The sequence below is a fragment of the Cervus elaphus genome, chromosome 20 (genome assembly GCF_910594005.1).
Source record: "Cervus elaphus chromosome 20, mCerEla1.1, whole genome shotgun sequence".
NCBI classification, from domain to species: Eukaryota; Metazoa; Chordata; class Mammalia; order Artiodactyla; family Cervidae; genus Cervus; species Cervus elaphus.
In genome coordinates, this window is record NC_057834.1 from 55,696,309 (window position 1) to 55,709,916 (window position 13,608).

Below are 13,608 nucleotides of genomic sequence, written 5' to 3' on the forward strand. Positions count from 1 at the left end.
AAGAGTAAAGTTCAGTATCTCTTCATGTTTGAAGCCATTTATATTTCCGTTTCTGCTAAGAGCCTAACCTTATCCGTTCTTTTACTTTTCTATTGAGTTGTTCATTTTTTCCTTATTGATTTATAGGAACTCATATATATTAAGAAAATCAGCCCTTTGTCTATGAGATGCTCTGCAAGTATTTTTCCAGCTTGCCATTTATCTTTTGAAGGGTACTTTGTAAGTCAAGTTAATCAGTCCTTTCTGTTTTATTGACCATGCGTCATGTATTCAAAGGCATACTTCACTCTGTTGGTTTCAAAGTTCTCTCATATTTACTTCTAGTACTTTTATGATTTTTTTAGTTAAATTTTTGACATATCTGGAATTTTTAAAAATGGAGTAAGATATAGATCTGATCTTATTTTCATCTTCATGACTACCTAATTTTCTCAACACCATTTATGAATAAACTAATTTTCCCTAAATGATTTGATATACCAACTTCATCATACTCTAAATTTCCTCTTGTATTTTTGGTCTATCTCTGGTCTTTCTATTTTATCCCTTTATTTTTTCATTCATAAACCACTGAAGTGAAGTGAAGTGAGTTCGCTCAGTCGTGTCCGACTCTTCGTGACCCCGTGGACTGTAGCCTACCAGGCTCCTCCATCCATGGAATTTTCCAGGCAAGGGTACTGGAGTGGGTTGCCATTTCCTTCTCCAGGGGATCTTCCTGACCCAGGGATAGAACCTGGGTCTCCTGCATTACAGGCAGACGCTTTAGCGTTTGAGCCACCAGGGAAGTTAGCCATTCTTAATAAAACAGTACTTTCAGTTAGCTGTTCAGGTCAGACTTCCCATCTTACTTTTATTTGCTTATTTTTATGAATGGTCTTTCTTGTTTATGGCTTACAAAGAAAATTTAGAATAATCTTACCTAGTAAAAAGTAATCTTATTGATATTTTTACTAGGACCATCTATGGGGTCATCCATTGGAATTTGGCAGGGGAGGGGGCTAACATTTAGATCCATTTTTAGTTCCCCTATACTGTTGCTATGCATATCTCTTATGCTATAGCAAGGAGATGGACATCCTCATTTGAATAGTGCTTTATCCAACAGGGACCTTGTTTTGTGTAGTGCTCTGGGATGTATAGAGTACTTAATGATATCTCATTTATTTTTATACTAGGAGATATGTTATTAGTTCTGTTTTCAAGATGAGGCAACTGAAGCTTCAAAAGTTTAGTATACTTGCCCCAATGAGTGAAGGACGTTAGTTAGTGGTAGAGTTTGGGACTTGTACCCCAATCGATCCTGAGTTAGTTCCAGAGTACTACCACTTTCATTAGGCTTTTCTGGCTGTGGATGAGCTCTGCACCTCTAGAGGAGATGGGGAAAGACACATCCATGATGGAGAAGGAGTCAGCATTGCAGAGTTTGCTTTTATTTGTAATCCAACCTGGATTGTTCATCTGGTTGATTCCTCCCAAGTAGATCAATGATGCCAAGGGAACACTTGGTGCTGTGAGCTCTGTATCACACTTTTTAGAAGGTGACAGGGGAGGTAGTCTCAGCTCTCAATGGTCTAACAGTCTGTTGGTCCAAGTGGGAGGGCCATAGATCTTTTCTCAGGCCAGGAAAAGGCTGACCCTTGGTCTTCAAACTGGTGACTAGCATTGTCCGAGCACACCCAGACAGCTCCAGCTGTGGTTTCATCCGGTCGTAGTCCAAAATTTGTTAAAATGGAAAGTGATGGATGAAGATGGAGCTAAGATAAAAGGAACTGGACTCAAGCCTCACTGGAGAGGCAAGGCGAGTTTGTCCCTTTAACCTGAGCATAGACAACAGGATCCGAGTGTACAGCATTCTGTACACTCTTGGTCAGGTGATCGCTGTTTTCTTTGGGGGCTTTGAAAATCATGCTGGCATAGGTAAGTACCTCCTCCGAGGATGAAAGCTGCCGAGGAGGAAGGAAGAGGAGGAATGAGTCAGTTCGATTTGGAGGAAGGTGTCTCTCAGAAGCAAGTGACATTTAAAAGCAACTTGAAAGCTTGGGTCAGAGAAGACCCAAAGAGATCAGAAGAACCCTTCAGAGAATCAGTTTCCCAGTGTCCAATGGCATCAGGCCTCCACATCCAGGAAACAGAGTGGCTGGCTTACTTTGGCTGGATGATCTGAAGGAGGATCCAGGGTCTGGGGCCTGGAATGACCTGCTGGAAGTGCCAGGAAGAAGAGGAACAAGTCTCACCCATGGGGCCTGGAGGAATTAGAAGCTTCTTTCTTTAATCTTTGGTGAAGGGGCAGGGTAGGGGGGAGGTGCTGGAGGTGGGAAGGGTGGAGGATGAAGAGGGCCGGGAGAGAAGTGAAGGGGTTCAAGTCCTGGATCTGTGGAGAGTGCGGGCTCTGTTTTACTCCCCTCAAAGCTACCTCTGTCCTCAATGGCAGAGAAAGAAGGGCTGTCACAGCTCTTGGAGACTTACATTTTCTGCAGCTCTTTATGATGAGGAAGACAAAGGCCATCAGCAGCAGTGTCAGTATCACCCCAGCAAAAAAGGCTAAGACCAAATATTCTTTGCTGTTGTGGTGAAGAAAGAGAGCAGATGACCCATGGGACTTTATGAAGGCCTTAAGACAAGAGGGTAACCTTTTCCACCTATGGGTAATCCCCTGAAATAGCTTTTACACTGGTTAGTCAACTTGCAATCTCTCCCCCCAGTTTTCAACTTTTGGCTTTCAGGTTCCAGATCCATTTGAGGTGTCAGTAAAAGCTATGGGCTCTATTCCCCCTTAAAAATGTTCATAAGACTGCACATAGCAAATTTTATGTTTAGGGGCTTCATGAGTCTCTCGAGGCATGGGGGACCCCAGGTTAAGAGCCACACTCTGAAGGTAAAATACTGATTTACTTCTGCTGTTTCTGGTCCCTTCTCCCCAGACCTCCTTCCCCAAGTCCATAAGGCAAAGTGGTCAACACAGAATCAAATGCCATGTGGTATGAGATGAAATGGGAGGCATTTCTTGCTTACTTGGGGTGGCCAGAGAGGCAGGGTGCAGAGGTCACTGCTGAGACTATGGTGCGATGGGTGCCTGGTCCCTCTGTGAAAGAATACAAAGGGGATTAGTGTATCGGCCACATCTTCTCCAGCCCAAGGGTCCCCACATGCTCCCCGTTATCCAAGCAACCAGTGTAGTCTAACCATGGGGCTACAGCTCTGTAAGAGGAGGGAGCATTGTTTCTTAGAGCCTGTATTTTTTTTTTCATTTCAAAAATTATTTTAATTTTAATTTTTTATTTTTTTTCCATTTATTTTTATTAGTTGGAGGCTAATTACTTTACAATATTGTAGTGGTTTTTGCCATACATTGACATGAATCAGCCATAGATTTACATGTGTTCCCCATCCTGAACCCCCCTCCCACCTCTCTCCCCATCCCATCCCTCTGGGTCATCCCAAGCCTGTATTTTTTAACATGAAAACTAGATCAGGAGCTTAAACAATAATCAGCTACACATGTGAAAGAAGAGCCTAGCGTTTCCGCAGTCCCATTTGTCCCTGTAATAACATTTCAGTGCTCTCCCTCAAAGATTTTAATGAGACCCAGAGACACATGCTCCCTGGGACTTAAGCAGAGAATCTCAAGGCCAGGGGTTAAAGACCAAAAGTGATACCTAGAACTAGCATTTCCCGACGTCCCAGGGAGTATTACCTTAGAAATCGCTGCCTTTTTTTGATTCATTTGTTTTTTAGGGCAGCTGTTAACAGTGGCTAGCCAAAGGCAGCCTTGGTGAAGGGACTTCCCTGGTAGCTCAATGCTAAGGAACCTGCCTGCCAAAGCAGGAGACACTGGTTCAATCCCTGGGTCAGGAAGACCCTCCTGGAGGAAGAAATGGCAACCCACTCCAGTATTCTTGCCTGGAGAATCCCATGGAGAGAGGAGCTTGACAGGCTACAGTCCATGGGGTTGCAAAGAGTCAGACATGACTGAATGAGCACGCACACTCAGGGGAAGGGGGCCAGGCTCTCACAAACTACCAAGATGGTCTAATGTTGAGCACAGAGACTCCCTTTATCATATTTGGAGGATCAGATAGTTCTCCCTGGTTCCCATTTTCACTCTTCTTGGCATTAGATCCTGCATCTGATTCTCCCAACTTCAGAAATACTATCCCCTGACAGCACAGGGGATAGTGCTGTCGCTTCACTTCAGCACAGTGTCCAGTGATTCCAGTCCATCTGAACTTGGCATCGAGGCAAGTAATGGGTTGTGTTGCAGACTTACTATCATTTGGTTCAAGTTTGGGCATGTGGTTTCCCATGTTGCCTTCCCCTGAGAATTAAAAAAAAAAAAAAGGTACGTCTTAGAAACCTTGGAAAAGAGAGGCAGCAGAGAGGCCAGTTCTGAGATTGTGATCTTAATATTGGAGCTGTGATGAAGGAGAGAGGCAAATGGTGGGAGGATGTGCTAGTGAGGTCAGTGGTCCCAAACTTTACAGCGTGAGGACGAAAGTTCAGCAGGGAGGCCTCAGCTCTGTAGGTCCATACATTTGATCTCATCAGGGCATCAAGAATTGACTGAATGTTCCAGAACAGACTCATACCAACCAGCTCAGAGGAGACCAATGTATGAACTAGAATAACATAAGAAACATGTTTGTATAGCTAGTGCATTTCATCAAAATGTATGAGAAATCCAATTAAAACCATAATTTTTCTTGATAAACATCAAATTGGAGTATGAAAGAAGCAGAATGGATGGTTTTAATATTGAGTGTCACGTAGGTCTGATGCATTGGCTTCGGTCTTCCCTAGCAGTGCTGGGCAAACTAACTTGCTCTTGGAGGTCCTGCATCAGAAACTTCTATTTTGTTCACATATTATCTTTTCAAGTGTGACAACATCTTTATATAAGCTATGGTTCTTTCATGTTAAACTTTCTGTATTTCCCCTCTTTTATTTATTTATACAAAAAAGTATAGAGTACCTAAAAGCAGAAAAGTAAAATCACTCAAACTTCCACTACTGTTGTTAATATTTTAGTGTATTTCCTTTTTGTTGTACTTCCATGCATCTTTTAAAAGCTAGCTGAGATACTTCTTCATATCTCTTTTTCTTTTCTTACTAAGTGTTTCATCATAAACATTTTTCTATTTCACTGAAAATTTCTATAAGCCTCTGAGTGGTGATAGGTCTTTCTGTTGTAACTATGTACTATAGCTTGCTTTTCTAGTTTCCTGCCTGTTGATAAAAAATTATTTCCACTTTAAACAAAATAAAATAACAAACAATTTTAGGAGGCCACAATTTTACTACATACTTAAATAAACCCATGAGAAGAATTTTTAATTCTGCTATAACTACTGTATTTTAAGGTTATTTATTTAGGCAATAAATGACATTTGTACTTAATTATTCAGCTGTCAAAAGTGAATTAATTTCTGAGTCCTTGGACATAGGGGAAGATTTGGAGAAGGACACCTCATTGCCATGTACCAGTTACAACAGCAAAATTATCAGGTGCCTTACAATCAAACAAACTTTTAAAGATCATGTAATCTAGGATAACAAGAAAGATGCCAACAGGGAAATTTGGTGAGAATTCTGAGCCCTAGGGATAGAAAGTCCATCTCCATAGCAGAATCCAAAGGGGTAACAATTTTTCCAGTACTTTTTGTTCCTTTTCTAATTTAAAAGTCAATAATCAAGAAGGAGGGGATATATGTGTACATATTGATGATTCACCATGTTGCACAGGAGAAACTGTCCCAACATTGTAAAGCAATTATATTCCAATAAAAAAATAAAAGGGAACATAATTAAACATAATGATAATAAACAAAGTCAACAGTGCTCTTTGCAGAGTACTGTAAAATGTAGTGTTTTTTAAATATTGAAATATGTGTTTGCACTAATCATAGTATGAATTTATCCTATGAATTTGTACTAGACCATATCACTGGGGAGGTGGGGGAGGGGAGGATCATAGTTTTCCATAAAATCTTAACCCTCCCATGAGTGGTTCTGAGTTTACAACCACCCCAAAGAAATGTTAGGACAGTCACGTAAAACAAAAGCTGGGTCCCCACCATCCTGAAAGACAAAACCTTCACACGATCCAACAGGGAAGCAGTTAATGAATCCACGCTAGTTACGAATCCGTGCTGAGAAAAACAGGAAGACTACACCCTTTGAAAACAACACTCCAAACATTTGACAGAAACATAAATTAAAATAGAAACAGCACTCCATACACATACTTTTTCACATTTTGTCCAGCATTGGAGAATCTTACTGATTGTCATAAAATCCACCAACTAAATGCAGCCATTCCCATACAACTTTTCCCCGACCAGATAAGGTTAAGAAAAGTAACTGAAACCACTAAAAATTAGATTAACCTTTTGTTTTGGTGATTATTTCATCTATATTAAAAGACGGGGTAAATGAGTTTACCTTTTAAGACAAAGTCCGGTTGTAAGATGTCATTGTCTAAGACGGAGCTTTTCACTTGCTGCTTCTGCTGTCATTCCGATTTCTCAGAATGATGAAACAGTGGTTACTGCCGCTGCGACTGCCACCATCAAGCTGCGTGTCGCAAAAATCTTGTCTAAACTCCGGGGCCCACTTCCTGTTTGTGGCAAACTCTATTTTTTTTTTTTTTCATTCCACAAGCAGAGAACTTTTATATCTTTTGACACACGAATGCCAGAACGTTGGGGGGATAAGACAAGTTTATTTCTAATTAAGTATTGAATATGGAACTACCATGTCAGATGTTGTGGGGACCACACTGGGGGTGTGACATTATCATTGTCACCAAGCATGTCATAATCTCATTTATTCCAGCCAAGGAAGGAAGGTTGATAGAGAAAAATGAAAAGCAAATGGTGTTAAGTGCGGACTAGACAGACTTTAAGTGTTTTAAGACTATGGGAATCGCCAGCTTCCCCAGGGGCTTAGTGACAAAGAATCTGCCAGCCAATACAGGAGACAGGTGTTCCATCCTTGGGTTGGGAAGATCCCGCATGCTGCGTGGCAACTAAGCTTGTGCGTCACAACTTCTGAGCCTGCACTCTAGAGTCTGAGAATTGCAACTACTGAGCCCAAGTGCTACAACTACTGAAGCTCACATGCACCAGAGCCTCATGCTCTGTAACAAGAGAAGCCACGACAACGAGAAGGACACACACCACAAGGAGGAGTAGCCCCTGCTCAACACAACTAGAAATAGCCTGTGTGCAACAGTGAAAATCCAGTACAGGCCAAAATAAATAAATAAGTAAAAATATCATGTATATATATTTCATATATATATATGAAGCATGGAGATTGCTTCAAAGGGAAGGTGGATCATTTACTTGTAAACATTTACCCATACAATAATAAGTATACACATTCAATAGACACAATGGGCCATGTGCTATGGGTATTTTAGAGAGAAGGCAGGAAAGTTCATGAGGCCTACTGTCTACTTGAGAAGAGTAACAATAGAAAAGGAAATAACAGATTGATTATGGATTGTGTTCAGGGACATGAAGGAAAGAAAGAGTGCCATGCTGGACAGTCAGTGACGGGAGGATGTCTTTAGATAAAATGGATGACCCGGGAATTCCTGTCCAAGGAGTGATATTTACCCTGAGAACCAGAGGATGGGAACGAGCTGGTTGGGCAGAGTCTGGGGAAGACAGTTCCAGGAGGACGGCAGAGTAACTCGCAGGTCCGGGAGAAGGGAAGAGCTGGCAGGGCACGCAGGATCAGGCAAGGCTGCGAGCAGGGAGATCTGGAATATGCTTGGGGGAGAAGAAAGGGACTGTGTGAGGAAGTTCCCAACCCCAGGATTGCTTGCTGGGCTTTGAGCGATGGATTTCTGGGACACCAGCATGGCTCAAGAGAGAGGCCTTGGTAAAGGGTGAGATAGAAAACAGTTGTGTAGATAGATTGAGATATACTGTGGAGGTCTTTAAATCCAAGCAAAACGTATATTTTAAGTATTAATAAAGAACCACTAAAGGTTTTGGAATTCTTGTGTGAATTCCAAACATGACCTGTAAGGAAGATTGTATCACATCAAATAAACTCTGGGTAAAGAAAGAGACAAGGAAATAAGCCGTGTCAGACATAAAGGATGGAGTGGGACTCAAGAGAAAAGGCTCAGGTCACACAATGAAGGGAAGTGGGTGTCAAGAAAAACATCATAGAGAAGATGATGTTTGAGTTGCTTCTTGAAAGATGAATCACATTTTCTAGGCAGACAGAGGAAGAAAGCGTATTCCAGGCAGAGGGACCATGTGAGCAAAGACATGCTTTGTCACGTTTGTGATGTTCAGCGAAATGCAAGTATTTCATCACTGCTGATGCTACAGAGATTAAGAGTGGGTGGAATCTTTTTCCATTGGGGGAACGAAACAAGAAAGACTGTAGAGGAAGCTCAAGGTCACATGATAAACGACCTTAAACAGACTTTCCTTGGAGACAATGGAGAGACTGCTGAAGGATGAAACATGATCACATTCTGGTTTGGGCAACAGTGTAGGAGGGACTTGTGTGGGCCAGACAGGGGGCAGGGAGTCCTTTAGAACAGCAGAGTTCCAGGGAGAAACAGGATGATCTAATCAGAGACACTGGCCGTGGGGAAGAGGAGGCAGGGCAGAAAGGTGATGTGGGAGAAAGGTAAGGGGGAGAGAGCTCAAGATAACTCCCAGGTTTCTGCCTTGAATCACCAATTAATGGTGAGAATATAGAAGAAGGTGAGTGTAGGACTGGACATATACAATGAGCTTACTTTTGAACACACTGAGCCTAGGGTGCCTGTGGATTGTGTTACCGAGAGATGTCAAGAGGGTAGTCAGATGCACAGGTCAGGGGCTCATGAAAGACCCAGAGCTGTGTGGTAGAGAGTACTAGTTCTCACCCCGAACCAGATCTCCTCTCCTGGCACAGACCCTCACAGTTTAGTAGTGCCATGTGATAAGCTCTGGCCAATGGACTATGAATGCAAGTGATGACGTTCCCTTTTAGTTGAAGTGTTTAATTACTGAAGGAAGACCTCCTCTGATCCCTTCCCCTTCTGGGTGATCACAGAGGTTTTGTGATGAGAAGATAAGGTTGAAAGCTCTAAAGTGGATCACTGAGTCACTATAAGGAGAATAGTTTCTCCGGTGGGTCACCTGGACCTAGAATGGATTCTGTGTGAGCAAGAAATAAACTTTTCCACGTTACACTACTGAGATTTCAGGGCAGTTTCTTACCTCAGTTAACTTATCCTGCCTCATACAACTTGGGATATAGATTAGGAAACCATCAGCATACACATGACAGTAGAAGCCGCGGGGATGGATCAGATTATCCAGGGACAGTTTGTAGAATGAGAATAAAACATTCCAAAACTCTGAGGAACACCATCACTTAAGAGGGAGTCAGAAAAAGTGGAGGAGCTCTCTTGGTGACTTGCTCGTAAAGAATCTACCTGCCAGTACAGGAGACACGGGTTCAATCCCTGATCAGGGAGGATCCCATGTGCTGTGGAGCTACTAAGCCTGTATGCCACTATTATCAAGCCTGTGCACTAGAGCCCACGTGCTACAACTACTGACGCCCGCACACGCGAGAGCCCCTGCTCCACAACAGGAGAAGCCACTGAAATGAGAAGCCCGAGCACCACAACTAGAGAGTAGCCCCCACTCTCTGAAACTAGAGAAAAGCCAGCACAGCAACAAAGACCCAGCACAGCCAAAAACTAAAAAATAAATTAACAAAAAAAATTTTTAAAGAAAAAAACCCTGGAGTCAGTTACAGAAATTGAGAGGACACAGTGACAGCAGTAATAGCTAATGTAGGGACCAGGGAGGAAAAGAAGGAAAAGCTGTGAGCACTGAAGAATTGATGCTTTTGAACTGTGGTGTTGGAGAAGACTCTTGAGAGTCCCTTGGACTGCAAGGAGATTCAATAGTCCATCCTAAAGGAAATCAGTCCTGAATATTCACTGGAAGGACTGATGCTGAAACTCCAATACTTTGGCCACCTGATACTAAAGTGAACTGACTTATTTAAAAAGACCCTGACGCTGGGAATGATTGAAGGCAGGAGGAGAAGGGGACGACAGAGGATGAGACGGTTGTATGGCGTCATTGATTCTATTGACATGAGTTTCAGTAAGCTCTGGGAGTTGGTGATGGACAGGGAAGCCTGGCGTGCTGCAGTCCGTGGGGTTGCAAAGAGTTGGACACAACTGAGACTGAACTCAACTGAACACTGCCAGATGCTGCAGAGAGAGAGGTTGATTAAGATGAGGACTGGAAAGAGTTGATCGGATTTAGAAATGAAGAGATCCTGATCTTTTTGCTAAAGCAGCTTGGGGTATGATAGTGGTGGGGAATAAGACTTCAGTGAGTTAAAGAGTGAATGGAAATCCCTAGACGTACAGCAGATTAGATCTTTAAAGAGATCCTCTTGTTAAAGAGCACCAACAAAGGCTGGATAAAACATTTTAAACACCATAGTTTAAGGTGGTGCTATGCTAGTGATAAAGAGGGCTCCCCTGGTAGCTCAGCTGGTAAAGAATCTGCCTGCCAATACAGGAGACGTAAGAAACATTGGTTCAATCCCTGGGTCGGGAAGATGCTCTGGAGGAGGGCATGGCAACCCACCCAAGTATTCTTGCCTGGAGAATCTCATAGACATAGGAGCCTGGCAGGCTACCGTCCGGAGGGTTGTACAGGGTTGGACACTATTGAAGCGACTTGAAGCACACAATTTAAAAATGCATGACTGATAAGTAAAACAGATAGTCAGTTGGAATTTACTGTGTGATACAGGGAGCTCAATCCAGTGCTCTGTGGCAATCTAGAGGGGTGGGATGGGGTAGAAGATGGCAGCGAGGTTCAAGAGGGAGGGGACATACATATACATGTGGCTGATTCATGTTGATGTATGGCAGAAACCAGTACAATATTATAAAGCAGTTATCCTCCAGTTAAAAAAATATATATACGTGTATATTTTAAATGCATGAACTAGATGTTGGAAATCCTCAAAAATCAGAAAGACAATTGAGACCTGGAGCTGCTATTTATTCTGGGAAGAGCCACCAGTTTTTGGTGACCTGAAGATTGGGTCTACAGGCCTTGTATGAGGTTAGGAAACCAAGTCTAAAGCCTGCATCAAGGTGGGAAATTGGATCAGATGCCCTGAAAGGGAACCCACAGTGAATCAGAAAAAAGCAAACCAGATGGAAATGGTAGGGATCCTTAATATATGTTTTCTATTGCAGCATAACAAATATCACAAATGTAGAGGCTTCAAACAGTACACATTTCTTCTTTCAGTTTCTGTGGGTTATAGGCTGTTGTGGTTCAGTCGCTCAGTCATGTCTGACTCTTCGTGACCCGATGGACTGCAGCACACCAGGCTTCCGTGTGCTTCACCACCTCCCGGAGTTTGCTCAAACTCACGTCCATTGAGTTGGTGATGCCATCCAACCATCTTATCTTCTGTCGTCCCCTTCTCCTCCTGCCTTCAATCTTTCCCAGCATTAGGGTCTTTTCCAATGAGTTGGATTTTTGCATCAGGTGGCCAAAATATTGGAGCTTCAGTTTCAGCATCAGCCCTTCCAGTGACTATTCAGGATTTTTTTCTTTAGGATTGACTGGTTTGATCTCCTTGCAGTCCAAGGGTCTCTTCTTCATCTTGTTCCTCTACCTCCTGCATTTCCTGGAAACTGGAATTTACATCTTAAGTGTTGATAGACTCAGGTAAAATATTTCTGGATAGATTATACCACAAGTGATATTGTCTACTTCATATTTCAGCAAATCAGGAAACTTACCTGGTTATTCCACCAGAGTGATACTAAGAATAACCAGTGAACTAGGTCACTGGCCACTTGATTGGAAAGATCTTGATTCGTATTGATAAATTATTTTTATGGTCATTACAAAACTTACAACAAAAGAATCTAACATTTCCTTTTCATTGACATGTAATCTTTTGCTAACACAAACATATTTCAAATCAATCTGACCTTTTCATAGCAAATATTTAAAAAATAATTGGTTGTGCAATGTCTAATTTGAGGTTGCACAACCAATTACCACACAACCAATTTGTATGTACTAAACAACAACCATCACAAAGAAAAAAAAAAATTTTTTTAATTGGAGGATAAATGCTTTACAATATTGTGTTGGTTTGTCGTACATCAATCAGCCGTAAGTATACATATAATCCCCCATCTCTGGAACTACCCTCTCAAACCACCCGCCCCCCCGCCATGTTGTCAGAGCACTGGGCTGAGCTGTGTTATACATCAACTTCCCACTCTTGCGACCCCATGGGACTGTAGCCCACCAGGCTCCTCAGTCCATGGGATTCTCCAGGCAAGAATACTGGAGTGGGTTGCCATTTCCTTCTCCAGGGGATCTTCCCGACCCAGGAATCGAACCTGGGTCTCCTGCATTGCAGGCAGATTCTTTACTGACTGAGCTATGCAAGTGTATATATATATAAACTGATATTCTGAAGGTAGAGATTTGGGACTGTACTTTGGAGTTTCGCCTCTAAAATCCCTGCTCAGCTTATTACCTCTGTCTCACTCCTGACTGGCTTCACTTTGGGTTGTGACACCCCAGTCCTTGCACGTAGGTAAACAAACTCCTATAGCACATTCTTGTCCAAAAGGAGCAGCAAGTGCTCTGTAGCTGGCCGCTACAGTAATGTCCAGGTGGCAGAATATCGTGTGGCTGACCCACAGCATGTTGCAGTGCTGTGTGAATATAGGATGTATTCACAGGTTACTGGTTCTGGAAACTATGGGGCCCACTGTCAGTCTCTGCTCGGATCCAGTGGCCTTATGAGGAGTCCCAGGGGAAGCTGTTTTGTCTGAAGTGACTGGCTTGAGGGCTGACAGCCTCACGCCTGGCTGCCTTTGCAGGTGCCAAGTAGGAACTACTTTATGGCTTATCCATGTTGTTGCTGATCTGTTGATTCAGCAGTATTAGCAGGGCTGTAACTTCCCAACTTCTCTCCTTGGGTCATCCTTAAGCTTCTCTAACCTTTGAACCAGGAATATCAGGAAGGGCCTCGGGTTTTGCAGGACAATCATACCATGAAGATCAGAGGTAATAAAAACTGACAAGGGTTTCAATCTGTGCTTGTAATTTCCACTTGTTCCTACCCTCTCCCACTTCACATCTATCTTCCCTTCTTAAATGCCTGCTCCATGCATGTCAAGTTCCTTCATCAGAAACAAAGATTAAGAGCTTACAGAGACTGCTTAACCAGCTCCCACAAGAGCATAAAGTCAAATCTCTTACATATAAACACATATCCTAGTAGCTGTGCTTCTGACTCAAGACTGACTGATATAGTTATACACAAGAGAAACGATGAGGCTATTTAGACCACCTAAAATGGTACTCTCAAAACACCTTGTACTAAAATCTGTATTGTATCATATATGCTCCCTTTCCAGCAGATTAACACCTTGTGGTAGGAACTTTTTATCTCTGTGTGACCATTGTACGATTGTGCCTAGCACCGCAATTCTTCATTTAATGAATAATTTGGAACATCTACTGACCCTAGAAAACTGTCCTTTAAGCAACATCTTAATAATGATGTCAATCT

The 13,608-nt window shown here is 42.5% G+C and overlaps 1 protein-coding gene across 1 annotated transcript; it reads right to left on the bottom strand.

Moving 5' to 3' along the window:
* Positions 1-1,408: 1,408 nt before the first annotated feature.
* Positions 1,409-9,620, bottom strand: C20H1orf162 (chromosome 20 C1orf162 homolog). The gene is made up of 6 exons (XM_043877876.1): positions 6,439-9,620; positions 4,268-4,315; positions 3,013-3,082; positions 2,467-2,561; positions 2,147-2,199; positions 1,409-1,943 (listed from the first exon to the last, which is right to left on the bottom strand). Exons 2-6 carry the CDS (start codon positions 4,302-4,304, stop codon positions 1,776-1,778), a joined length of 423 nt encoding a protein of 140 aa, XP_043733811.1. The 5' UTR covers positions 4,305-4,315; positions 6,439-9,620; the 3' UTR covers positions 1,409-1,775.
* Positions 9,621-13,608: the final 3,988 nt, after the last annotated feature.